Genomic DNA, 25075 nt, shown 5'->3' with positions numbered 1-25075 from the left:
ATATAGGCGCCAACTCAGCATGCTGACATCAGTTTATTTTCCCAACTTACCACATCAGGCGCACAGAGCCACGAAGAACACGGACCACTGGTGAGGAAAACTAAGGCACTTAAAAGGAAAATCCTATCCCCAGAAATAAGCTTGTAGAGAGGGAAGGATGGGTGGTTCAGTAAGGAATCTGCAGCTAGACAGAGTCTCTACCAGATAAGGCATTACCAAAAGTAAGTAACTTGTTTATCTGACAGACTTCTCCTTACCTGTTGAACAGATACCCAAGCAATACTTCTGCTGAGGTTGGTCTGCGGACCAATTTCATACAAGGAGGTCATGCAAGTCCGAACGGCAAAGTGCCCATCAAGACCGACCATTCTGTCCAGGCAGTAGTCTTTTGTGAATGTTTACAAGGAAGCACACACTGCTGTCCGGCACATTTCAAGGACTGGAACTCCACATGCTAACGCAGTGGTTGCAGCTTTAGTTCTGGTGGAGTAAGCATTTAAACCCTCAGGCGGTTGCTTTTCACCAGTGTGTAGCAGATCTTGATACAGGGCAAGATCCACCAGGAGATTATCTGTTTCTGCATGGTTCATCCTTTCTTTGCTCCAACATTCCCCACAAAGAACTGGTCGTTCACCCGGAACTCTTGTCTGCAGTCAAGATAGAAAGACAATGCTCTTTTTGGGTCCAAACGCTGAAGTTGCTCCTCTTCCATGGAGAGATGAAGCAGAGCGTAAAAAGTAGGCAGGGTGATGGCTTGGCCTATGTAAAAGGGATTGACCGCTTTCTGTAGAAAGGAAGCTCTTGTACAAAGCACCAGTTTGTCAGAGGGGATGTTGAAGTATGGAGGTTTGGATGACAAAGCCTGAAGCTCACTGACCCTTCCGGCAGATGCTATGGCCACAAGAAAGACCGTCTTGATAATAAGGAGCCTGCAAGGACAATTGTGCAAAGGATCAAAAGGAGAACACATAAGGAATGTGACAACAAGACTGAGGTCCCACTGAGGCATAATGAAAGGAGAAGGAGGGAACAGAGGTTGTAAACCTTTCAAAATCTATGTACAAAAAGGGATTTGAAAAGGGATGGCTGTTTAGGCAACCACAGAAAAGCTGAAATAGCAGAAAGATAGTCCTTGAGAGTGCAAAGAGTAGATCCCAGCTGGGCAAGAGAAATAATGGAGAAGAACTTGAGAAAGGAGAGCAGGAAGGGGATCGATCTGTCTTTCTGTACATCATGCCACAAATGTTCTCCAGTGGCAGGGACACCAGCCTGCCAAGATAACGTGGCAGAGTTCGGGAGGAAGGTCGAAGGCTGTCAACTGTCACCGATCAATCTCCACACAAGTAGGTGAAGAGTTGACAGGTTCAAGTGGAGAACCATCCCCTGCTGCTGTAACAGAAGATCCTCCCAAAAGGGGCAACCTAATTGGAGGACCGATGGGCATGTACAACAACGAGGACTACCAAACTCTTGGTGCCCAGTTTGGTGCCACAAGAATGACTTAGGACCTTTCATTCCTGATCTTCTTGAGAACTCTGGCCAGGAGTGGTATGGGTGTAAAGGTGTACAAGAGGCAGGAGCTCCACTCAATACAAAAAGCTTCTCAGAGCAAGAACCACTGTGGAAATTACAGTGCACAGAACCGCCAACACTGCACGTTCTCAGCAGAGGCAAACAAATCCAGCAAAGGCTCTCCCCAATGCTGAAAGAGACTTTCCACCTCTTCCTGATGAAGATGCCAGTCGTGATCCCCTGGGCATCGTCAGGAGAGTTCGTCCATCCTGTCATTCAGAGAGCCCACCAGGTGTTGAACCACAACAGATATGTCCAGAAGTTACAGCCATGGAGGGCCTTTGGAAAAAGGATCCGTGACCCCAACTCTGCCCTGTTTGTTGCATTATCACATGGCAGTGGTGTTGTCCATGGACACCTGCACTAAGCCTTCCTTTGATGGGGGGTAGAAAGGCTTTCAATGCCAGTCGGATCACTTGGAGCTCCAACAGCCTGATGTGGCGTCTGGATTCCGCCAGAGGCCTCTGATCTCCACCTCTCCAAAATGGCCTATCACAACCAGGAGTGGTGCATCTGTCACTACTGTCAGATCTGGTTGGGGAAAGAGAGAGGGGTCTGCCAATGACCCAATTACGGTTCGTTAGCCACCACTGCAGATCTTTTGCAGTTCCCTCTGAGATATGGACCATGTTGGAGGGCTTCCACTGGTGCAGCTCTCACTGGAAATTCAGGTCCCACCGAAAAGCCCGTGTATGACAGCGGGCATATGTCACAAGCAGAATGCCATGAGGCCCAGCAGCCTCAGAGTCAGTCCCAAAGAAATCCATGATAGAGGCTGAAACATCGGTATCAAGGCCTGAATAGCCTGGACTCGCCGTTTAGGAGTATAAGCCCAAAACTGTACCATGTTTAGAACAGCTCCAATGAAAGGGAGCTTCTGAGAGGGAGTCAGGTGTTACTTTGGCACATTTATAGTGAACCACAGCGAAAGCAGGGGGTCTGCAGTAGTCTGGAGTTGGAAGGCAACAGCCTGGGGCCAGCCTGCCTTCAACAGCAAGTAGATGAGATAGAGGAAGACGGGTAACTCTGATCTTCACAGATGAGCTGCAACTACTATCATCACTTTGGTCAGCAGTCAAGGGGCTCTGTTGAGGCCAAAAGGGAACACGTGAACTGAAAGTGCTTGTGGCATACCGTGAACCGCAGGTAACACCTGTGGGCAGGCAGGATCGGGATGTGAAAGTACGCAAGCTGCAAGTCTAATGCTACCAGTTCGGTTCCCTGGGTCCACGGCAGAAGGACATGAGCAGTTTGAATTTCTCCTTCTTGAATTAAAATTGAGAGGGTGCAGGTTGAGGGCAGGATGAAGGCCTCCGTCGTTTTTGGGCACCAGGAATTAGCGGGAATAACAACCACAACTTAGTTCTGGTGTTAGCACCCTCTCTATGGCTCACTTGGCCAAGAGAGCCTTCACTTTCTGTCAGAGAAGGGATAGGTGATCCACCGTCAGCATGTAGATGGCATGGGGGTTGTCACAAAAAAAGAGGGGGGGGGGGTTTGAGGTCGGGGGAATAGCTCCTTTGGACAATATGCAAAACCCACTAGTCCAGTGTTATAGACTGGCAGTGGGGCAAGTGATGGTAGATCCTGCCCCCACTGGGTGCCCATGATGGTAAGAGTGCAGACTATTAGGAAGCTATCCTTAAAGAGCTCCTGCACTGAATCCACCTTGTTTCTGAAGAGTCAGGAACAATCAAAGGGATGTCCATGAGCAACGCCTGGACATCCTCATAAAAGCCAGTCATCCTCAACCAGGCGTGGCGTCATAAGGCCACTGTCAATGAAACACTTCTGCCCAGTGAGTAGGTTGTATCCAGTCCACAGCAAATCATGAAATTTGCTGCCTCGCTCTCATCGGCAACAGTCTGGGAGAGTATGGCCTGGCCTTCCTCCAGGACCATCAGGAGCACCTGCGCAACCGTATAAAGCGTGGTAATACTGGCCTAAAAAGCACACAGTGTTCACGGACTGCAGTGCCAGGCTGGTGGAAGAAAACATCTTCTTACCCAAAGTGACAAGTTCCCTATCTGGTGGTTCGGTAGGGAATGCGCCAGGTAGAGGCTTGGACTACCAAGCTCTCTGCGGTAGTGTGAGAAAGCAGAGGTCCCTGGGGGAAAGGCGATGGCAGCAGGCAATCATCCGGTTCACAGGAGCCCATGTGCTGGGCTTGAATCGGGTCACAAGCAGGACATCAGTAAGAGCTTCATCAAATGAGAGAAGCAGTTCTGAGAGGACATTCCTTGGCTGAAGTACTTCTGTCAAGACGCTAGTCTTGAATGCCATTCCATAGCCATTTAGAGGGAGAAAGCATGCCAGTATCTGGAGAGGTGTCCAAGCCGCTGGCGTCTGCCAATCCTCATACCATTCAATGTTAGTGTCATTAGACTAATATTCTTCAGGGTCCAGGGACTGTTCCAAATCCTCTCCGAGTCCTACTCTATAAGAACAGGGCTCAGGCTTCAGCCTGGAAGGCAAAGCCCCAGTCGGCACCAGAGGCGGTGTCGGACAATGTCCCTTTTGCTCTGTGTCTGAGTCGGGGATCAGAATAGGGATGGTGCAGGCAGCACTGTGAGAATCGACATTGGGACCAACGCCGGGGAAGGTCGAGGTGGCACAACTGGCGTCAGTCTGGATCCAACATTTAATCCGCATGGCCTGACTGGTGCCGAAAACGAAGCAGCCAGAGAGGAACCCTCACGGCAGAAGGTGCGCTAGGAGGAACTGACTGCCCAGTTATGAGGTTCATGGCTGAATACGAATCTACTAGTTGGGTGGGGATCCCTCCAGCTCCCAGAAACTCGGGGAGAAGCAAAGACAACCGAGGCTCTGGCTCTAACACACAGCCAGGCATCGAATGTCAATGCTCTCTCGTTTCCTCAGCCGACTGACTAGGTGAAGTTGGAGATCTCTTAAACCAGTTCCCTCCAGCTCCCAGAAACTCTGGGAGGAGCATAACGACTGAGGCTCTGGCTCTACCACACAACCAGGCATCGAATGTCAATGCTCTCTCGTTTCCTCAGCCGACTGATGAGGTGAAGTTGGAGATCTCTTCAACCAGTTATTTTTGTGTGTTTGTGTTCGGGGGGTGGGGGTGGGGGGGTTTGGGGGGAGAGATGACTTTCACTGCGAAGAGGATCTTGTACTTTGCGATCGATCCTAGGACCTTCTTCTAGAGCAGGATGTTGACCGTCGTGGCGTTGCACGTTGAGCCTCCAGGAGCTTGAGGGATTAGTCCCTCAATGCCTTCATGGCGCAGCAATTGTAGCAGGCCTTTGGATCATGGTCGTGCTCAAGGCAACAAAGGTATACAAGATGCGGGTCCAACACAGACATCAAGTGGTGACAGGTGCCACAGGGCTTGTCTGCCTTCCAAGATAACATCCCTGCCACACCAGGACAAAAACCTCAAAAAGTCTAAGACAATAGGTCTTACAAAGTTTAGTCAAAAGTGCCTTAGGGGCAGCTCTTCTCCGGATCTGTGCTGACTGGCATGGAAAAAAAAGAACAGATGTCAGTACACTGGGGTGATGCCTATATAGGCACTGCACATGTCACTTAAGGCGCCACCGCTACCAGGAGCTGAATGACGTCACCTACTGCCCCACAGGGATACTGCTTGAGAAACATTTTTGGATCCAGTCCGACACTTGGAAACAGTTCAATGGTAATTAATCTGCAGCTAGACGGGTCTATCAGATAATCTGTTTTCCAAGGATGCCTGTTTAGGTCGCACTGAGTAAACAGTTCAGATGGCTGCTGCCTGAGATTGGTGACAATGAGGTTAGAAGGCATTCTGATGGCAGGGGGAGAATCAGATGACGTTGGATGGCTATGTTAAAGATGGAAAGGGATTTCCCTGGCATGTTCTAGTATGAGAAAACAGACACCGAAGAGATTTCGCAGATGGATGTGAACTCCACGAGATTTCCAAAGAAAGATGAATTAGTTCACTGAGCATGCAAAGAGATTTATAACCTCTATGGGCAAAGCTTGGTGATAGCAACTCATCCACTTGCTCCATTACTGAGTGTGCAATGGTCTATGCGGCTAAAAGCTAGCTCTTCAGGAACTAGGTATGCCAAGCAAGGAAACTGTGGAGACAACAGGAGAAATCTCCTATCATTGATGAGGAGATTAGCAGCTCAAACACCCTCCCCCACTTATTCCCAGCCACTCCTGGTGGAGTGCTAAGAGCTTGGAGATGAATGTCTGGCAGGGCCAGGTTACAGTTGCCAAGATCAGTTAGCGTCCTGGAGCTGGTCTTGCATTTTAACAAGACCACTACAAACTGAGTGAGAAGGAGATTTGCACGAGCATTCCCCAACCCCTCCCTCAGAAGAGGTTTCCCCCACCCTTCCAATTCATATAAGTGTCAAAGACTACCGCGTCAGTCAATCGCAGATCTTGATACTAAGTGCTGCCAGACTGTGTTCCTACTCAAATGGATGCACCGTTGGGTTGGAAAACCCAGCAGTGTGAGACACAAGGCAGAAGTCCTGGGAAATCATCATTCCCTGAGTATTTTAAAAATTTCACAATGAATCGGCGTTTCAAAAGTATCCTTCCCAGACAACTGAACCTGTATGCATGATAGTGGACCTACAACAGCCACATGAAAGTGAACACTGATGCCAGCATTTTGGTCAGCGCCTATTGAGCTGCCTTCAGGTCAAAGTGTATTATCTTTGTATTGGAAATGCCGATACCCTGTATGGCAAGCCAGAGGTATTGCTCATGTCCTGTCCCACATCAATATGAAAATATGGATCTTGTGAACCCACATAGCACAAATCGTCACTATGCTTAACTTCTACCATTACCATCACCAAATCCACCATTTAAAAAATAGATGAGAGATTCAAATACAAAATAGGGCATGGACCAGCCTCCCTTACTGTAAGAAAATGTAGCTAATGAAAACAATGCACCCTTTTGAAGTAAAGGGACAGGTGAAACAGGCAATATATGAACAAAGTATCAGGAGTGATAGCCTCATACTGCCTGCATTGTTTGGCTAACGGCGAGTGGGGTGGTCCAGACAGCTAGATAACGTCCACATTATTTCACAGCCATTTTACACTGCACTTGAGTACCTTATAAGTCACCTATATGTCTAACCCTCACTTAGTGAAGGTTAGGTGCAGTTACTAAGTGTGAGGGCACCCTGGCACTAGCCAAGGTGCCCCCACATTGTTCAGGGCAATATCCCTGGACTTTGTGAGTGCGGGGACACCATTACACGTGTGAACTACATGTAACTTCACAATGGTAACTCCGAACATGGCCATGTAACATGTCTAAGATCATGGAATTGTCCCCCCCCCCCCCCAAGCCAAATCTGGTATTGGGGTACCAATCCCATGCATCCCTGGGGCTACAGCATGGACTCCAGGTACTGTCAAACTAGCTCTCTAGGGTTTTCTCTGCAGCTACCGCTGCTGCCAACCCTCAGACAGGTTTCTGCCCTCCTGGGGTCTGGGCAGCCCAGTCCCAGGAAGGCAGAACAAAGGATCTCCTCTTAGAGAGGGTGTTACACCCTCTCCCTTTGGAAATAGGTGTTAAGGGCTGGGGAGGAGTAGCCTCCCCCAGCCTCTGGGAATGCTTTAAAGGGCACAGATGGTACCCTCCTTGCATAAGCCAGTCTACACCGGTTCAGGGATCCCCCAGCCTCTGCTCTGGCACGAAACTGGACAAAGGTAAGGGGAGTGACCACTTCCCTGTCCATCACCACCCCAGGTGTGGTGCCCAGAGCTCCTCCAGTGTATCCCAGACCTCTGCCATCTTGAATGCAGAAGTGTGAGGGCAAAGTGGAGGCCTCTGAGTGGCCAGTGCCAGCAGGTGACATCAGAGACCCCCCCTAATAGGTGCTTACCCGGTTAGGTGGCCAATCCTCCTCTGAGGGCTATTTAGGGTCTCTCCTGTGGGTTTCTCTTCAGATAACGAATGCAAGAGCTCACCAGAGTTCCTCTGCATCTCCCTCTTCGACTTCTGCCAAGGATCGACCGCTGACTGCTCCAGGACGCCTGTAAAACCGCAACAAAGTAGCAAGATGATTACCAGCAACATTGTAGTGCCTAATCCTGACGGCTTTCTCGACTGTTTCCTGGTGGTGCATGCTCTGAGGGCTGTCTGCCTTCACCCTGCACTGGAAGCCAAGAAGAAATCTCCCATGGCTCGACGGAATCTTCCCACTGCTAACGCAGGCACCAAACTTCTGCATCACCGGTCCTCTGGGTCCCCTCTCATCTTGACGAGCGTGGTCCCTGGAACACAGGAGCTGGATCCAAGTGAACCCGACAGTCCAGTGGCCCTTCTGTCCAAATTTGGTGGAGGTAAGTCCTTGCCTCCCCACGCCAGACAGTAATCCTGTGTACCACGTGATCTGCAGCTGCTAGGGCTTCTGTGCACTTTTGCAAGGATTCCTTTGTGCACAGCCCAGGTCCCCAGCACTCCGTCCTGCATTGCTCAACTCGCCGAGTTGACCACTGACTTCGAGGGACCCTCTTTTGTTGTGTTCAGATGACCGCCATGCTCAGATTTCTTGAACGCCTGTTCAAGTGCTTCTGCCGGTGCTGCCTGCTTCTGCGTGAGTTCTCCCTGTTGCTGAGCGCCCCCTCTGTCTCCTCCTCCAAGGGGCGACCTCCTGGCCCTTCCTGGACCCGGGCAGCACCCATTATCTTCAACCGCGACTCTTGCAGCTCACAAGGCTTGTTTGTGGTCTGTCTGCGTGGAAACAACTCTGCATCCTCCAGCACGGTTTGGGGCATCTTCTGACCAAAGGAGAAGTTCCTGGCACCTTCCGTTGTTGCAGAAACTTTGGCTACTTCCACCCGGAGGCAGCCCTTTTGCACCTTCATCCGGGGTTTAGTGGGCTCCTGCCCCCCCGGACACTTGCGTGACTCTTGGACTTGGTCCCCTTCCTTTGCAGGTCCTCAGGTCCAGGAATCCGTTTTCAGTGCTTTGCAGTCAGTTGTTGTCTTTGCAGAATCCCTTATCACGACTTTAGTGTGTTTCTGGGGAAATAGTACTGCTTTACTCCTTTCCAGGGTCTTGGGGTGGGGTATCTTGGACACCCTTAGTGTTTTCTTACACTCCCAGAGACCCTCTACACACTACACTAGGCCTGGGGTCCATTCGTGGTTCGCATTCCACTTTTGGAGTATATGGTTTGTGTTGACCCTAGGCCTATTGTGTCCTATTGAATCCTATTGTATTCTACAGTGTTTGCACTACTTTTCTAACCGTTTACTTACCGGATTTTGGTTTGTGTGTATATTTTGTGTAGTTTACTTACCTCCTAAAGGAGTATATCATCTGAGATACTTTTGGCATATTGTCACAAAAATAAAGTACCTTTATTTTTTTAGTAACTCTGAGTATTGTGTTTCTCATGATACAGTGCTATATGATATAAGTGGTATAGTAGGAGCTTTGCATGTCTCCTAGTTCAGCCTAAGCTGCTCTGCTATAGCTACCTCTATCAGCCTAAGCTGCTAGAACACTACTAATCTACTAATAAGGGATAACTGGACCTGGCACAAGGTGTAAGTACTATAAGGTACCCACTTATAAGCCAGGCCAGCCTCCTACAGTTGGTTAATCACCAATGTTTAGATGCACCAAGAAAAAGATGGACTTCACCTCTAGAAAAGAAGAGGGTGCTAGAGCAAACACCAGCTGATGCCGATGGCCATTTTTTCTTTTGACAGGTGATCTGCAGGGGAGATTTGTTAAACTCTTTTGTGAAGAGAGGCCCACGTACTCAGACAATAGGGCCCTGGGTGACATGACCTGTAGCAACACAACTAGGAAGGGGAAGTGTCTAACTCTTCAATGCAGTGAGTTGTGTCATCAGCAAAGGGTGTAGCAGCAGGACAGGGCCATCTTACCGAGATGGGAGGTGGACTCAACCAGACAGTGTCATTGAGTTTCTAATGCAGATAAAGGTTGAGACACTAAGGGGATTTCAATTCTTTGGAGAGAAACACCACTATTATAGACCTTATAGAGTGGATCAAATCATGGGAAAATGGTCATGAGACTGTTTGCTCTCTTCTTGGGGGTTACCAACAATCACTGAATTTTTTCTTTGTGGTAGACTTTCATAAGGGAACGGTAGGGTTTGTTGATGGGCTGATTACATGCAACTGCACTGGATGATGGTGAACTGGCACAGGATAGGCTTCCATAATGCTATGCTCAATGCATGACATTTCTTATTCTGCACAAAATCAAAGATGGGTTGTTGGATAGGGCCACTGTTTAGCATCAGTGACAGGCTGTCTAAGAATGACTTTGCCATGGTAACACTAGGGGGACCAGGCAGGATCCTGTTTTTCAGAAAATATATAGTATATGTGCAGGGTCAGATGCAGCAAAGTTCTTGTGATACTACATATGACTTTAACAAAGCGCTGTCTCGTAAGTGGCCAAACATAACCTGCACACAGAAAACCAGCATTTGCAATACAACGGGTCTCATGTTTGCTCGATCAAGAGCTATTAGCATTGTATATTCCTACCTGGAATTTTACTGCCACATAAATTGAAAAAGGAGAAGTAAAACAGTTGACAGAAGCAAGTCAATTTAAAGCGCCACAGCTGCCAAGAGAGTGAGTGCAAGAGTTATTGGCTCCCTGAGTGAATGTCTAGAAAGGATCGCAGCTGGGATGAAAGGCAAACCGAAACGAGAGGAGGGGCCATCATACGGTCTAACAGGAGGAAGCGTGACGTAGTGTGATGGCCAACAAAAATGTTCACTTAGTGAAATCGCCTGGGAGGGAACTCAGCACCCAAAGGAGGGACAATTCCCAAAATGCACTAATAAAATGAAGCATTTCAGACAAGCACAACAAAGAATTAATGGCAAGAGTGGGCGTGGTTAAAACCCCACAGGGAGATTACAACAGGCCAGAGCGCTTGCGCACTCGACTCTAAAAGGACAAGAGCAAAGAATCAAAAATTGTCCATTGATGGTCAGTGTCAGAAGAGAAGGTGTCAGTTCACACCAACTGGCAGAAAAAAGGACAAAGATATATGTTCTTGTATATACATGAATGCACAGTTCGTACTAGCCTAGTCAAAGGCTGTTCATTAACTGAAATCACTGACTATATCTTACAGAGTTGGTGATGGAGAGGGCCAGAATACCAAGCCACACATGCTTAAAAATGCTCCACTTAGCATAATTTCATGAAGTATTATTTTTTTGAGGGAAAACAACGTCCTAATGAAACAGTTTGCTCTCTTGCTGCACTAACTGGTTGCAGCTTGACCGCTATACACTTGGTGAAATAAAACCAGTGTGTCCTGTCCACTTTACAGCAATCTTTCTTAATAGGACTTCATTCCACTAGAGCAATAATACTATAGGAAAATAGGTATAGGCCAATAAAAAGAAACATCCTTATGTTAAAATGACATCCAGATAGATTATTAAGTAAAATTAAAATCATCCAAGCAAATGTATGCCTAGAAATTAACTATTTTCCAATGCTTCTTACAGGCAGATTTATTAGCCGGAAAATACTTTTCAAATCAGTTCATCATGTGCAGAAAACACCAAAAATCTTGAATCAACTGCAAATTTTATATTTAATATTGAGCTGTGAAAAACGTGTCTTGCATAATTTCCAACCTCTGAAACTTCTTGTTTTGAAGAATGCCTTCAAAGACGTTTTCTTTCTTTCTTTTTTGAAGCATGATCGGGATAATCAATCACAGCTGTTTTTGTGGGAAATCTGCCAATCCATTGCTCACCTGGTTGGTGCGTCATGTAAGGAAAGTGCGTTGCTGTGGAGACTGGAATGGGCTGCAGGGCACTTTGGGCAAGAGCAGCTTGTGGACCTCCAGGGGGCTGTGCTGTCATTAACATCATTGGATGACCAGTAGGGTGTGATTGAACCATTCCTGACTGTACATGAGCCTGAAACAAAAAGCAAAAACATTCCCTAAATCTTGGACATCAAATGGTTTACAACATATTAAAAATCCAAAATGTTTCCCTGTAACTATCGGTTCATAGCATATAGTATCATAGATTGACATTCTATGTGTACTTCTGCCATCTAGTGTTGGGCCTGGCAGTTTGAAATTTGTTTTCCTTTGTAGAAATATTAAGGACCTGATTAAGATCTCGGCTGATGGAATACTCCATCGCAAACGAGACAGACATCCTGTTCGCCGTATTACGTTCCCCACAGAATTTAATGGGATTGTAATATTGCGGACGGTATATCCGTTACGTTTGTGATGAAGTATTCCCCTCTGCCAAGAGCTAAATCAGGCCCTAAGCCACAAGGCCAATTGTGACTCCTTCCTTGGTCCATAATGGACCACCCCACATTGTTTTCACATCCAGTAGCCAAGTAGTTTAAGTGTAGTATCTAAGTTAAGTATATTTTGAAAAGATAAGGTGATAGAAGAGAAAAAACATCTGATCATCCCAGGCTTCCGGGGAAGAGAGGGGGCACATGTGAATCTACAGCACTACATGTTATGAACAGATAGTTACAGGTTAAGTAATATTTTCCATTTGCAACACACATGCCTTTAATTTAACATGTTCCAACAAAAACTGTAAAGGAGGTTCTCCCTAATGTGGTGGCTAGCGAGCAGATGCCTGAAACAGAGTCCCTTATACAGCTCGGCCAACGAAATCCCAAACAGTAGTGTTTTGTGAACGTGTGTGAAGTTGACCAACCAGAAGCTTATGCAGATGTTTGATACGGGGATATAGCCTAAAAGAAGCAATGGAGGCACCGTTTCTTGCACAAAGAATGCACCTAGGAGGGAAGTGGGGCAGATAGTATGCTTTTTGAATAACAGGTTTGTATACATTTGACAATCTATTACACAATGACTTGGAGATGGAGGGTCCTATGTGTGGCTTGACAAAGGATATGATGAACTGCTTTGTTTTACAAAAGGACTTTGTCCTGTTGATTTAGTGCATGAGTACTCAACACCTAGTGTGTGTAAAACATTTTAATACAGAGTTTGGGTGAGAGTTACTTACCTTTGTTAACCTTCTCTTTGATAGAGAGTACCTAACCGCAGAATGCTCACCTTATGAAAACTTCCTCAGGCATCACAATGGATCCAGAAAAGCTTCAGCAGTATGGTGTGTGCTGGCAGGGGGCACCAGCAGCTCTGTGTCAATGTTGTTTTGTGCCAGGTGTGATGTGTGTGGGCCTATATAGGTACGTCCGTAGCTTGCTTGATACTTCCACGTCCGAAAACATGGAGTCAACGAGATTGGTCAAGATCACTGTGCTGATTCCTAAATTGTGATCTTTTATGTTAAGAGACCAGTATACGGAACTGGGAGAAGTGGGAGAGTCTGTGAGGAATATGAGGTTAGATAGTCTCTCTACCAAGAGAGAGTATTACCAAAGGTAAGTAACTTGTTCTTGTGATAGAGACTTTTAACCACAGATTCATCACCTTCTGAATAGATATCCAAGCAATACCTCATAGGTAGTAGGTCTGTTAAATGACTTGATCTAAAACGTCCTGAAGGACTGAGATGGCAAAGTGCCTTTGCCAGCAGACCCGATTGTCTAGGCAATAGTTAATTGCAAACATATGTAGTGACACCCACATAGCCGGCTACAAATGTTGGGAAAACCCCACGTGCCAAAAGCATTTGTAACAGCCTTGGTGCCTGGTAAAATGAGCCTTCAAGGCCTCAGGGGGCTGCTGTTTGGCCTGTGCAAAGCAGGTCAATGCAGAATACGATTCAGCACAAGATGGTCCTTTTCTGCATAGCCCTGCCTTAAAGAGCTGATTGTTCACCAAGTTTTCTCTAGTACTATCGATGTAGAAGCGAACTGCTCTTTTTGGACCAACTGGTGAAGTCTCATCCCCTCCTTAAGAGGGGTGAGGCAAAGCAAAGAAAGCCAGAAAACTGATGCCCTGACCAACATAAAAGTGAGTTACTAGGAGGCTGAAGTCAACAGAATCAGTTAGTACAGTTAGAAGGTGGTGTAAAGTAGGTTAACAATGGTCCTGCATGTTACTGACATGCTGTGCCGATCTTAGATGACAAAAAAGAATGTCTTGAGGATAAGAAGCCTGAAAGAACATGTGAAGGGTCCAAAATGCTTGCACATGAGGAATGTGAGATCTAAAAGTCAGAAACAGACTGGCTGCCATGAAAAGCAAAAATATGTTGAGAAGTTTCTCCGAACCACCATATTAAGAAATCCCTAAACATGAGCGTCAATTCATTAGCTTATCAATTAGTAAAAGTTGCATCTGTTCAGCATTCCTGAATGCCCGTAGACATCTTTTGCACTGTTTTAAAATACTAGGAGTGCAACCACACTTGCAAGCAGTAATTGCATGCTTTGCTGGGGGAAACACACGTCTAAATGTGCAGTCGCTCAAATTTTTTACTTGTGTCGCAAAAGGATTCTGCATATAGTAACAGCTGACGAAGCCAACTCAGGTAGGGGAAAACAGCTGGATTCTTCCCAGAAAGCTATAGTTCTTAATCATACGTTCCCCAGATGAAGTTTAGAACTAATAATGTATTTTATGCCTATTGTGAACCTCTTGTCATCGACCATGAGCACATTGATTCACAAGACTTTTATTGTAAAGTAAATGAAAGATTTTATTGATGTACTTCATGCAATGGGTTTAGTAACTATGCACACAATAAATAAACTGTAAAATTAGCTAAAGTAAAACAAAAAGCCAAGTTCCCAAGCAAGTCCAGCAATTTTAAGACAGACTAATATCTTGCTCATGAGTAGGGCACTTTATCAAACTCATGGGTATCTACATTATTAACCTTAGGGGCAGTCAGAAAATAATGAGAAATAACGAGAAGAGACAGCTTCTTTGGTCGTTCGGTCCTGCAGGACTTTCCTAGTTTGTTATTGCTTTGCAGTCCACCGCCGAGGATGGTATTGCTTGGGTATCTATTCTAACGTAAGGAATCTTCAACTTCAATTTATTATTTAGGGGCGACCCTGAACCCAGGAAATCAGATTCCTGCAACCTGAAGAAAGAAGAAGGACTGCTGACCTGAGAGTCCCGCGGAGACAACGGAGACACCAAATGACTTGGCCCCAGCCCTACCGGCCTGTCTCCAGACTCAGAGAACCTGCACAGCAACGCATCCAGGGTGACCAGAGACCTCTGAGGACTCCGAAGACTGCCCTGCACCTATAGAACCAAGAAACTCCAGAGAACAGCGGCACTGTTCAGAAACTGCAACAACTTTGAAACAACCCTGTGCACACTATCTCTCACTTTGAGATAGTATATACAGAGCCAACTTCCTACATTTCGGTCTGCCCAAAAATGAGGCGCAAGGCCTCATAAAATTCCTTACGTTGGGCAGGGATGGCTCTGGCTCCAGGAAACTCGTGGAGGCACAGAGCGGACCCAGAAGTAGGCTCCGAGGACGGAGGCCTAGAGCGTCAAAGCTCTTCCATCCGTGAATTGGCAGAGCGACAGGGTGAAGTCCAAGAATGTTTTGCATTCTTCGACATTTTTGTGACCCAGATGTCCTGACAATTTTGAATGGGACGAAGAGGAATGGTGATGACTCTGCAAGCGGTCTCAATACCTTCCTCTTGAGTGAGACCAGGAGCAATGCCATAAACTTTAGGGACTGCTCCCTCAAAGGCTTCTGGTTCAAAGGCCTGGCACTTGGTTGCACTCCAGACACCATAAAATAATGAGGTGTGGGTCCATCACCGACATCATTCGGTGACCGGCGTTGCAGGGCTTGAATAAGGTCTTTCGCGTCATCGCCTCAACACACCAAATTCATCAAAAAAGCCGACAAAAAAGTTGATTTCGGTCAAAAAATTAACAGGGTTGCTCTCTCTAGATATGCAAGTGCAGCAGAAAGAAAAGAACTGACGTCAGCGCGCCGGGGTGGCGGTTAAGTATGACCGCTATGTCATCATGGTAACCACGATGCCTACGATGGACGCGGAGTCGACCGAAGCCACCTGGTGGCACACAAGGGTACTGCTCAAAGAAAAATCTCCAGATCCAGTCTGACGTCTGGGGGGAAATTCTAAGCTAAGGAATCTGCAACTAGAAGTCTCTATCAGATTATCTAATATATACTGGAAAGCTTCTAAAGGTACATTGCAGTTAGACAGGTGCAAAGCTTAGTAAAACTGGCTTTTTTTGGCAAACGTTGCTCTTCCCGAGATAGCAGGTTAGGCATATTCATTCTGGTCTGAGACCCAAAGTGTTGTGTTGCACAAGGTGGGTGGCATGAGGATAATGCCATATAAAGTTTCTGAACTACACCACCTAACAGAGGGAGAGAAAGTGAAAACAATCTTCCAGGCCTAATTTAAGAAAAAAATAAATAAAATAAATAATAAAATACAAGAAAACTTAGCAAGCCGACTAGTACGTAACTCAGGTAATTTGCCAATTTTCACTGTTCTAAGAAAAATGGTGTGTTTAGGACTCTGCCATCATTCATACTGGGTTTTAAACTTTACCAATGAAGCAGACTTTAATGAAACAGCCCAGTCAAGCAGTAGACAAAAAGGACAAACTTTATAGATTAATTAACTGCTTCGAACGCAAGTCCAGTTTGTTTTTACTTTTCCACACAGGATATGAGAAATGTATGCCGGAAAAACGCATGCCGGAACCACGCATCCCTGAACCACGCGGTCGGAACAACGACCGCGTTGTTACTACTAATGCCTTAACAACGATTTTTCATTGTAAAGGCATTCCTGGTAAAGGCATGCGTGGAATGGCATGCATGGTTCGAGCATGCGATCCCTTGGCCCCCGCCCATAAAATTACTGCGATCCCCAATCCCTGCCCCTAAAACCAACCCAACCCACCCACGCCCCTAAATCTATCGCAACCCCACACCCTGCCCCTGAAACCACCCCACACCCTGCCCCTGAAACCAAAACTACCGCAACACCCCCACCCCACCCCTAAAACCACTGCAGCCCCCACCCCTAAAACCACCGCAACCCCCCACCACACCCATAAAACCAAAACTACACCAACACCCGCACCCCGCCCCTAAAACCACTGCAGCCCCCACCCCAAAACCTAAAACCACTCCAACCCCCCCACCCGCCCCTAAAACCTAACCTCTGCAACCCCGCCCCTAAAACCTAAACTACTTCAACTCCCCACTCCAGCCCCTAAAACCTAAACTACCTCAACCCCCCACTCCAGCCACTAAAACCTAAACTACCTCAACCCCCCCACTCCAGCCCCTAAAACCTAAACTACCCCAACCCCACACCCAGCCCCTAAAACTACAGGGACCACCTACCCCGCCCCTAAAACCTAAAATTACCCAAACCCCCACCCCTAAAATTACCACAACCCCCTCACCCCTGCCCCTACAACCACCCCCACCCCACAAACCTAAACTACCCCAACCCCGCCCCTAAAACTACCGCGACCCCCCCCTAAAACCTAAAACTACCCTAACCCTCCACCCCACCCCTAAAACTACTGCGACCCCCTACCCCGCCCCTAAAATTACCGTGACCCCACACCCCACCCCTAATACCTAAAGCTACCCCAACCCGCCCCTAAAATTACCGCATCCCCGCCCCTAAATTACCATGACCCTGCCCCACTTAGCTGACCAGGTCCTCTCCGATCCGGAGTCTGTTTTCCTCTGCCTTAACCATGCATGTTCGTTGTTCCGGACATGCATGGTTAAGGCAGAGGAAAACAGGGTCGTTGTTCACGAAAGCGTTCGTGGGTAACGACCCTCGTTGTTAAGGAGTCGTGATTTAGGCTACATCCCACGTTATGAGTGCTAATACATTCATGAAACCGTAAACTAATATTATTTAACACAGTAAGGAAAGTATGGAAAGATAAATGCACAATCCACTTCTGCTAGAAGTACCTAAGAATGAACAACGAGCATACACTTGTACTAAAATGGGACAAATAAACAATTTAATTGCCTAGAAGTAAATCACGAATATGCAAGCTTGAACTTTAATATTCGATTTGTTTTATGTAATGTATGGTCCAGATAAAAACCTGTGCATGGGGTGGAAGCTCCAAGGCATTAATCAATAGAGAAGTGATAGCAACAAAAAATGTCCCCCCCCTTCCCAAAAAAAAAAGCATCTTCATGTCACAAGTTAAAAAGCTCTGGGCATTACACGGGATAGAACAAGACAAACTTCAAATTCCACATAACACTGCTTCCAGACCACAGTCTGCTTCCTCGATGCAAGCAGTCTACCAAGAAGCGAGCAACAGACCTGCAACTACCTTGCCAGCACTTGGGATTTGTATTTTTGTAAATTGGGACTGCAGTCAGGGTAAATGGTAGGATTATGAACAGTAGCGCGATGAACTGTGAAAAGTTGTGTGTGCCTGCTTGATGGGAAAATGTAAAGATGCTTTCTACAGTTCTACGAGCATTATAGTCCACCCTAGAAATCAGAGTACTGGTAGTGTTGGAATGGGACGGTCTGAAAACTTCTTTTAGAAGGTGGTTGTTTCCTACTTCCCTCACCTCTTTAGAGAGGAGTTGCGCAAGTCCATTAAGGACTATTTCCAACCAAACAAACCCCAAGACGCGAACCCCACAAACACACAATGCTTTTAAAGCAGTGATGAAGGGGAAATGTATATCTCTGATGTCTACCCTTAACCAACAAAAGTCTCAGGAATGCCAAGCCCTAGAAGCGGAATGTAGGAAAGTTGGCTCTGTATATACTATCTCAAAGTAAGAGATAGTGTGCACAGAGTCCAAAGGTTCCACTTAGAGGTTGACAGTGGCAAAATTAGATAATTCTAATGCTCTATTTTGTGGTAGTGTGGTCGAGCAGTAGGCTTATCACTTACTCCAGGCCAATAGGTTTTTATATTGAAAAATATATTTTCATTTTGAGAACCACAGGTTCAAGATTTACATCAAACACTTTAAATGTAAGGTATTTCACTTAGATACTTTAGGAACTTTGAATGAACACAATATCATGTACAGTCTTTGTAAAAATGGCAATAAGCTATTTCAAAAGTGGACACAGTGCAAAAATCAACAGTTCCTGGGGAGGTAAGTAAAGGTTAGTTTGCATAACCTTTGCTGGACCACTCAGCCAATACCTGATCACACAAATAAATTCCAAAAACTGTCATTAGAAACTGATTTTTGCAATTTGAGCTATTTTTCTAATTTTTTAAAAGTTCTGCTAGGGCCTTGTGTAAGTCCCTGTTAGCATTTCTTTTAGAGTTTAAAAGTTTGTAAAAGTTTGGATTAAGTTCTAGAGATAGTTTTAGATTCTTAAAAAGTATCCCATCTTGTAGAGAAATAATGTCTAGTACAGATGAGATGGTGGTGGAACTCAACCTCACCCCTTACCTGCATCTTAGGATGTCAGAGTTAAGGACTCTCTGTAAAATAAAAAATATAAAAACTGGATCAAACCCTACCAAAGTACAGCTCCAGGAGCTTTTGGCAGAGTTTGCTAGAGACCACCCCTCTGAAGACAACCTTATAGAGGGTGAAACTAGTGACATGGGGGAGAATTTCCCCCCTCCTGTCCTAGTTAGGGAGCCCAGGGTTCCTCAAACCATGACTCCACAAGTGATAGTCAGAGATGCTGCTTCTCCCACAGGGGAGTCCAACAACTCTGGAAGCACTGAGGGCAGCCTCAATGAAGATGACCTCCTGTTAGCCAGGATGGCCAAAAGATTAGTTTTGGAGAGACAGCTCCTAGTCATAGAAAGGGAAAGGCAAGAGAAGGGTTTAGCTCCCATCAATAGTGGCAGCAACTTAAATAGGGTCAGAGAGAATACTGCCAAGCTAAAAATCCCCGAAGGGATTGTAACAAAATATGAAGATGGTGATGACATCGCCAAATTGTTCACAGCTTTTGAGAGGGCTTGTGCAACCAGATAAGTAAACAACTCTCACTGGGGTGCTCTTCTTTGGGAAATGTTCACTGGAAAGTGTAGGGATAGACTCCTCACACTCTCTGGAAAAGATGCAGAATCCTATGACCTCATGAAGGCTACCCTGATTGAGGGCTTAGGATTCTCAACTGAGGAGAACAGGATTAGGTTCAGGGGGCTCAAAAATCCTCGAGCCAGACCTGGGTTGATTTTGTTGACTTCTCAGTCAAACACTGGATGGTTGGATTAATGGCAGTGGTGGAAATGATTATGAAGGGCTGTATAATTTGTTTATGAAGCAACACCTTTTAAGTAATTGTTTCAATGATAAACTGCATCAGCATCTGGTAGACCTAGGTCCAATTTCTTCCCAAGAATTGGGAAAGAAGGCAGACCACTGGGTTAAGACAAGAGTGACCAAGACTTCCACAGGAGGTGACCAAAAGAAAGGGGTCACAAAGCCTCCCCAGGGGAAGAGTGTTGAGACATCCAAGGGAAAAAGTAAAGAGTCTTCTACAGGGCCCCAAACACCTGCACAGGAAGGTGGGTCCAAAGCCTCTTCACAATCCTCATTTGGGTACAAGGGTAAAAACATTTATCCCAAAAAGGCCTGGTGTCGCAGCTGTAGTCAGCATGGACACCAAACTGGAGACAAGGCCTGTCCCAAGAAAGGTTCCACTTCAACTACTACTCCAGTTAACACTGGAATAGCCAGTCTCCAGGTGTGATCAACAGTGTGCCCAGAACAAATCAGGCTTCACACTGAAGCTACATCAGTCTCTGAGGGTGGGGTGGACTTAGCCACACTAGCTGCCTGGCCGCCTAACATGCAAAAATACAGGCAGCAGCTCTTTATTAATGGGACTAGAGTAGAGGCCCTGAGGAATACAGGTGCCAGTGTCACTATGGTGACAGACAAACTGGTTTCCACAGGACAATACCTGACTGGACAGACTTATTCAGTCACCGATGCTGACAATCAGATTAAAGTACATCCCATGGCTATGATAAGTTTAGAATGGGGAGGGGTCACTGGCCTGAAACAGGTGGTAGTCTCTTCTGGTATACCAGTTGAATGTCTGCTTGGAAATGATCTAGAGTCCTCAGCATGGGCTGAGGTAGTACTCAAAAGCCATGCTGGGTATCCCTGAACTGGTGTGTGTCAAGACTAGGGCACAGTGCAGAGCTCAGGGTGAAAAAGAGGTGTTGGAGTCTGGAATAATGGCCCAACCCTCCAACAGAAAAGGAAAGAAGTCTGGGGAACCAGCTTCAGCACAGAAAAAGAAAAAAAACTCTCTTCTCAGGAAGAAGTTCTATCCCCTGAGGGAACTGAGCCTATTGAGGTAGAACCTTATCAGGTTGAGCTCTTGGGCCAGGGGGACCCTCAAGGGAACAGCTGTGCAAGGGGCAGGAAACTTGTCCCTCTCTTGAAGGCCTAAGGCAGCAAGCTGCTGAGTAAACCAAAGGAAATGTCAGTGGAACCTACAGGGTATATTGGGAAGATGGACTCCTTTACACTGAGGCAGGAAATCCAAAACCTGGTGCCACTAGGAGAGTGGTAGTGCCTCAGGAGTTTAGGGAGTTCATTCTGACCTTAGCCCATGACATTCTTAGTCAACCATTTCTATTGGCCCAATATGTCCCAGAAGGTGAAGGAGTTTTGTGCCTCCTGTGCCACCTGTCAAGCCAGTGGTAAGACATGTGGCCACCAAAGGGCCCCCCTCATTCCACTTCCAGTGGTGGGGGCCCCCTTTGAAAGAGTGGGAGTGGATATAGTGGGTCCACTTGAACCTCCCACAGCATCAGGGAATCCGTAAATCCTAGTAGTAGTGGATCATGCTACTAGGTACCCTGAAGCAATTCCCCTTAGGTCCATTACTGCCCCTGCAGTAGCCAATGCACTCATTGGTATTTTTACCACAGTGGGATTTCCTAAGGAGGTGGTTTCTGACAGAGGTACCAACTTCATGTCAGCTTACCTAAAACACATGTGGAATGAGTGTGGGGTGACTTACAAATTCACCACACCATACCATCCACAAACCAATGGTCTTGTTGAGAGATTTAACAAGACATTGAAGGGCATAATCATGGGGCTCCCTAAAAAGCTCAAAAGGAGATCGGATGTCCTCTTGCCATGCTTGCTTTTCGCCTAAAGAGAGGTGCCTCAGAAGGGAGTAGGGTTTTCCCCCTTTGAACTTCTGTTTGGCCATCCTGTTAGGGGACCACTAGCTCTTGTGAAAGAAGGATGGGAGAGACCTCTTCATGAGCCTAAGCAAGATATAGTGGACTATGTACTAGGCCTACGTTCCAGGATGGCAGAGTACATGGAAAAGGCAAGTAAAAACCTTGAGGCCAGCCAACAACTTCAGAAGATGTGGTATGACCAAAAGGCTGCTATGGCTGAGTTTCAGCCAGGGCAGAAAATCTGGGTTCTGGAGCCTGTGGCTCCCAGGGCACTTCAGGACAAATGGAGTGGCCCTTAACCAGTGATAGAGAAGAAGAGTGAGGTCACCTACCTGGGGGACTTGGGCACTAGCAGGACCCCCAAGAGGGTGATCCATGTTAACTGCCTAAAACTCTTCCATGACAGGGCAGATGTAAACCTGTTAATGGTTACAGATGAGGACCAGGAAGCAGAGAGTGAACCTCTCCCTGATCTCCTCTCCAATGACCCTAAAGTTGGCACAGTAGATGGAGTGATCTACTCAGACACCCTCTCTGGCCAACAGCAAGCAGACTGCAGGCAAGTCCTGCAACAGTTTGCTGAGCTCTTTTCCCTAACCCCTGGTCAGACACACCTGTGTACCCATGATGTGGGCACAGGAGACAGCCTGCCTGTCAAAAACAAAATATGCAGACAGTATGACCAAGTTAAGGAAAGCATCAAAATGGAAGTCCACAAGATGCTGGAGTTGGGAATGATTGAGCACTCTGATAGTCCCTGGGCTAGCCTAGTGGTCTTGGTCCCCAAAACTCACACAAAAGATGGCAAGAGAGAGATGAGGTTCTGTGTGGACTACAGAGAGCTTAATTCTGTTACCAAGACAGATGCTCATCCCATTCCAAGGGCAGATGAGCTGATTGACAAATTGGGTGCTGTCAAATACCTGAGTACCTTTGACTTGACAGCAGGGTACTGGCAAATAAGAATTGCACCAGGAGCAAAAGAGAAAACAGCATTCTCTACACCTGATGGGCACTACCAGTTTACTGTGAAGCCCTTTGGCTTAAAGAATGCCCCTGCCACCTTCCAAAGGTTGGTGAATCAAGTCCTTGCTGGCTTGGAGTCCTTTAGTGCAGCTTATCTTGATGATATTGCTGTCTTTAGCTCCAACTGGCATGATCACCTGGTCCACCAGAAGAAGGTTTTGCATGCCCTGCAAGCAGCAGGCCTCTCTATCAAGACATCTAAATGTCAGACAGGGCAGGGTACTGTTTACTTGGGACACCTTGCTGGTGGAGGCCAAGTTCAGCCACTCCAACCCAAGATCCAGACTATTCTGGACTGGGTAGCTAGAAAAAACTCAGACTCAAGTCAGGGAATTCCTTGGCTTGACTGGGTACTATAGGAGGTTTGTGAAGGGATATGGATCAATAGTGACACCCCTCACAGAAATTACCTCCAAGAAAATGCACAAGAAAGTTAACTGGACCGTGGAATGTCAACAGGCCCTTGACACCCTGAAACAAGCTATGTGGACAGCACCAGTTCTAAAAGCTCCAGATTACTCTAAGCGGTTCATAGTGCAGAGAGATGCCTCTGAACATGGGATAGGAGCAGTCCTGTCCCAAACAAAATTATGATGGCCTTGACCAGCCTGTTGCTTTTATTAGCAGGAGGTTACTCCTTAGGGAGCAGCGATGGAGTGCCATTGAGAGGGAGGCCTTTGCTGTGGTCTGGTCCCTGAAGAAGTTGAGACCCTACCTTATTGGTACTCACTTCATAGTTCAAACTGACCACAGACCCCTCAGATGGCTCATGCAAATGAAATGAGAAACCCCTAAACTGTTGAGGTGGTCCATATCCGTACAGGGAATGGACTTTATAGTGGAACACAGACCTGGGACTGCCCATGCCAATGCAGATGGCCTTTCCAGGTTCTTCCACTTAGAAAATGAAGACTCTCTTGGGAAAGGTTAGTCTAATCCTCTTTCGTTTGGGGTGGGGTTTGGGGGGGGGGGGGGGGGTTGTGTAAGGAAATATCTCCTTGGCATTGTTACCCCCTGACTTTTTGCCTTTGCTGATGCTAAGTTATGATTTGAAAGTGTGCTGGGACCCTGCTATCCAGGCCCCAGCACCAGTGTTCTTTCCCTAAACTGTACCTTTGTCTCCACAAATGGCACAACCCTGGCACTCAGGTAAGTCCCTTGTAACTGGTACGCCTGGTACCAAGGGCCCTGATGCCAGGGAAGGTCTCTAAGGGCTGCAGCATATCTTATGCCACCCTGGGGACCCCTCACTCAGCACATTCACACTGCTTCATAGCTTGTGTGTGCTGGTGGGGAGAAAATGACTAAGTCGACATGGTACTCCCCTCAGAGTGCCATGCCAACCTCACACTGCCTGTGGCATAGTTAACCCACCCCTCTAGCAGGCCTTACAGCCCTAAGGCAGGGTGCACTATACCACAGGTGAGGGCATATGTGCATGAGCACTATGCCCCTACAGTGTCTAAGCAAAACCTTAGACATTGTAAGTGCAGGGTAGCCATAAGAGTATATGGTCTGGGAGTCTGTCAAACACGAACTCCGCTGCTATTGGCTTCTGTAAGTGACCAATGGTTCTCTTCGAATGTTGCACTGTCGCCATGCTTTGCCACAATTTTTTTATAAATAAAAAAAAAAGTAAGAAAGAAAATTAGAGGAAAAAAAAAAAAATCAGACTACCCCATTTTACAATGCTCTTCATTCAACAAATTGAAGTACAAGTTACTTACCTTTGGTAACTAAATATCTGGTAGAGACATATTCTAGTTGCAGATTCCTAACCTTTGAATTTCTCCAGGCGTCAGACTTGATCTGGAGATTTTTCTTCGAGCAGTACCTCTGCGCGCCGTCAGATGGCATCGATTGACTCCGTGGGTGTCGTTGGCGTCATGCTCACTGTGATGACGTTACAGTCATATATAGGCGCTAACCCAGTACGCTGACGTCGGTTTGTTTTCACAACTTTCCACGCCAGTAGTGCGTAGTCATGAAGAACACAGAGTGGTGCTCCAAAACTAAGGTCCTTAAGGGAAAGTTCCTGTCCCTAGAAATCAGTTCGCAGTGCGGGGAGGATTGGCGGGTCGGTAAGGAATCTACAACTAGAATATGTCTCTACCAGATATTTCGTTACCGAAGGTAATTAACTTGTACATCTGATAGAGAGACTTCTAGTTGCAGATTACTTACCTCTGAATAGATACCCGAGCAATACAATCCCCGGTGGTGGGCTGCAGACCAAGATCACACCAAAAAGTCCTGCAGGACCCAACGGACAAAGTAGCCGTCCTTTCGAGCCTGATTGTCTGGGCAGCACTGTTTGGTATAAGTGTGCAAAGATGCCCATGTTGCTCCCTGACAAATATCCAGGACTGGAATGCCCGTGCTACCAGCAGTAGCTCTGGTGGAG

The 25075-nt window shown here is 46.7% G+C and overlaps 1 protein-coding gene across 11 annotated transcripts in view; it reads right to left on the bottom strand.

Moving 5' to 3' along the window:
- The window catches only part of ATXN2 (ataxin 2), a 1121476-nt gene that overhangs the window by 37549 nt on the left and 1058852 nt on the right, over nt 1–25075 (bottom strand). For all 11 annotated transcript variants that reach the window (XM_069214846.1, XM_069214840.1, XM_069214837.1 and 8 more), the window contains one exon: nt 11332–11497. In XM_069214846.1, coding sequence (XP_069070947.1) covers nt 11332–11497 — 166 coding nt within the window. The remainder of the gene's footprint in view (nt 1–11331; nt 11498–25075) is intronic.

This window comes from Pleurodeles waltl, chromosome 11 (assembly GCF_031143425.1).
Source record: "Pleurodeles waltl isolate 20211129_DDA chromosome 11, aPleWal1.hap1.20221129, whole genome shotgun sequence".
NCBI lineage: Eukaryota > Metazoa > Chordata > Amphibia > Caudata > Salamandridae > Pleurodeles > Pleurodeles waltl.
Note: the sequence above shows the minus strand (reverse complement) of the source record. Positions and strands in the feature narration are given on the sequence as shown.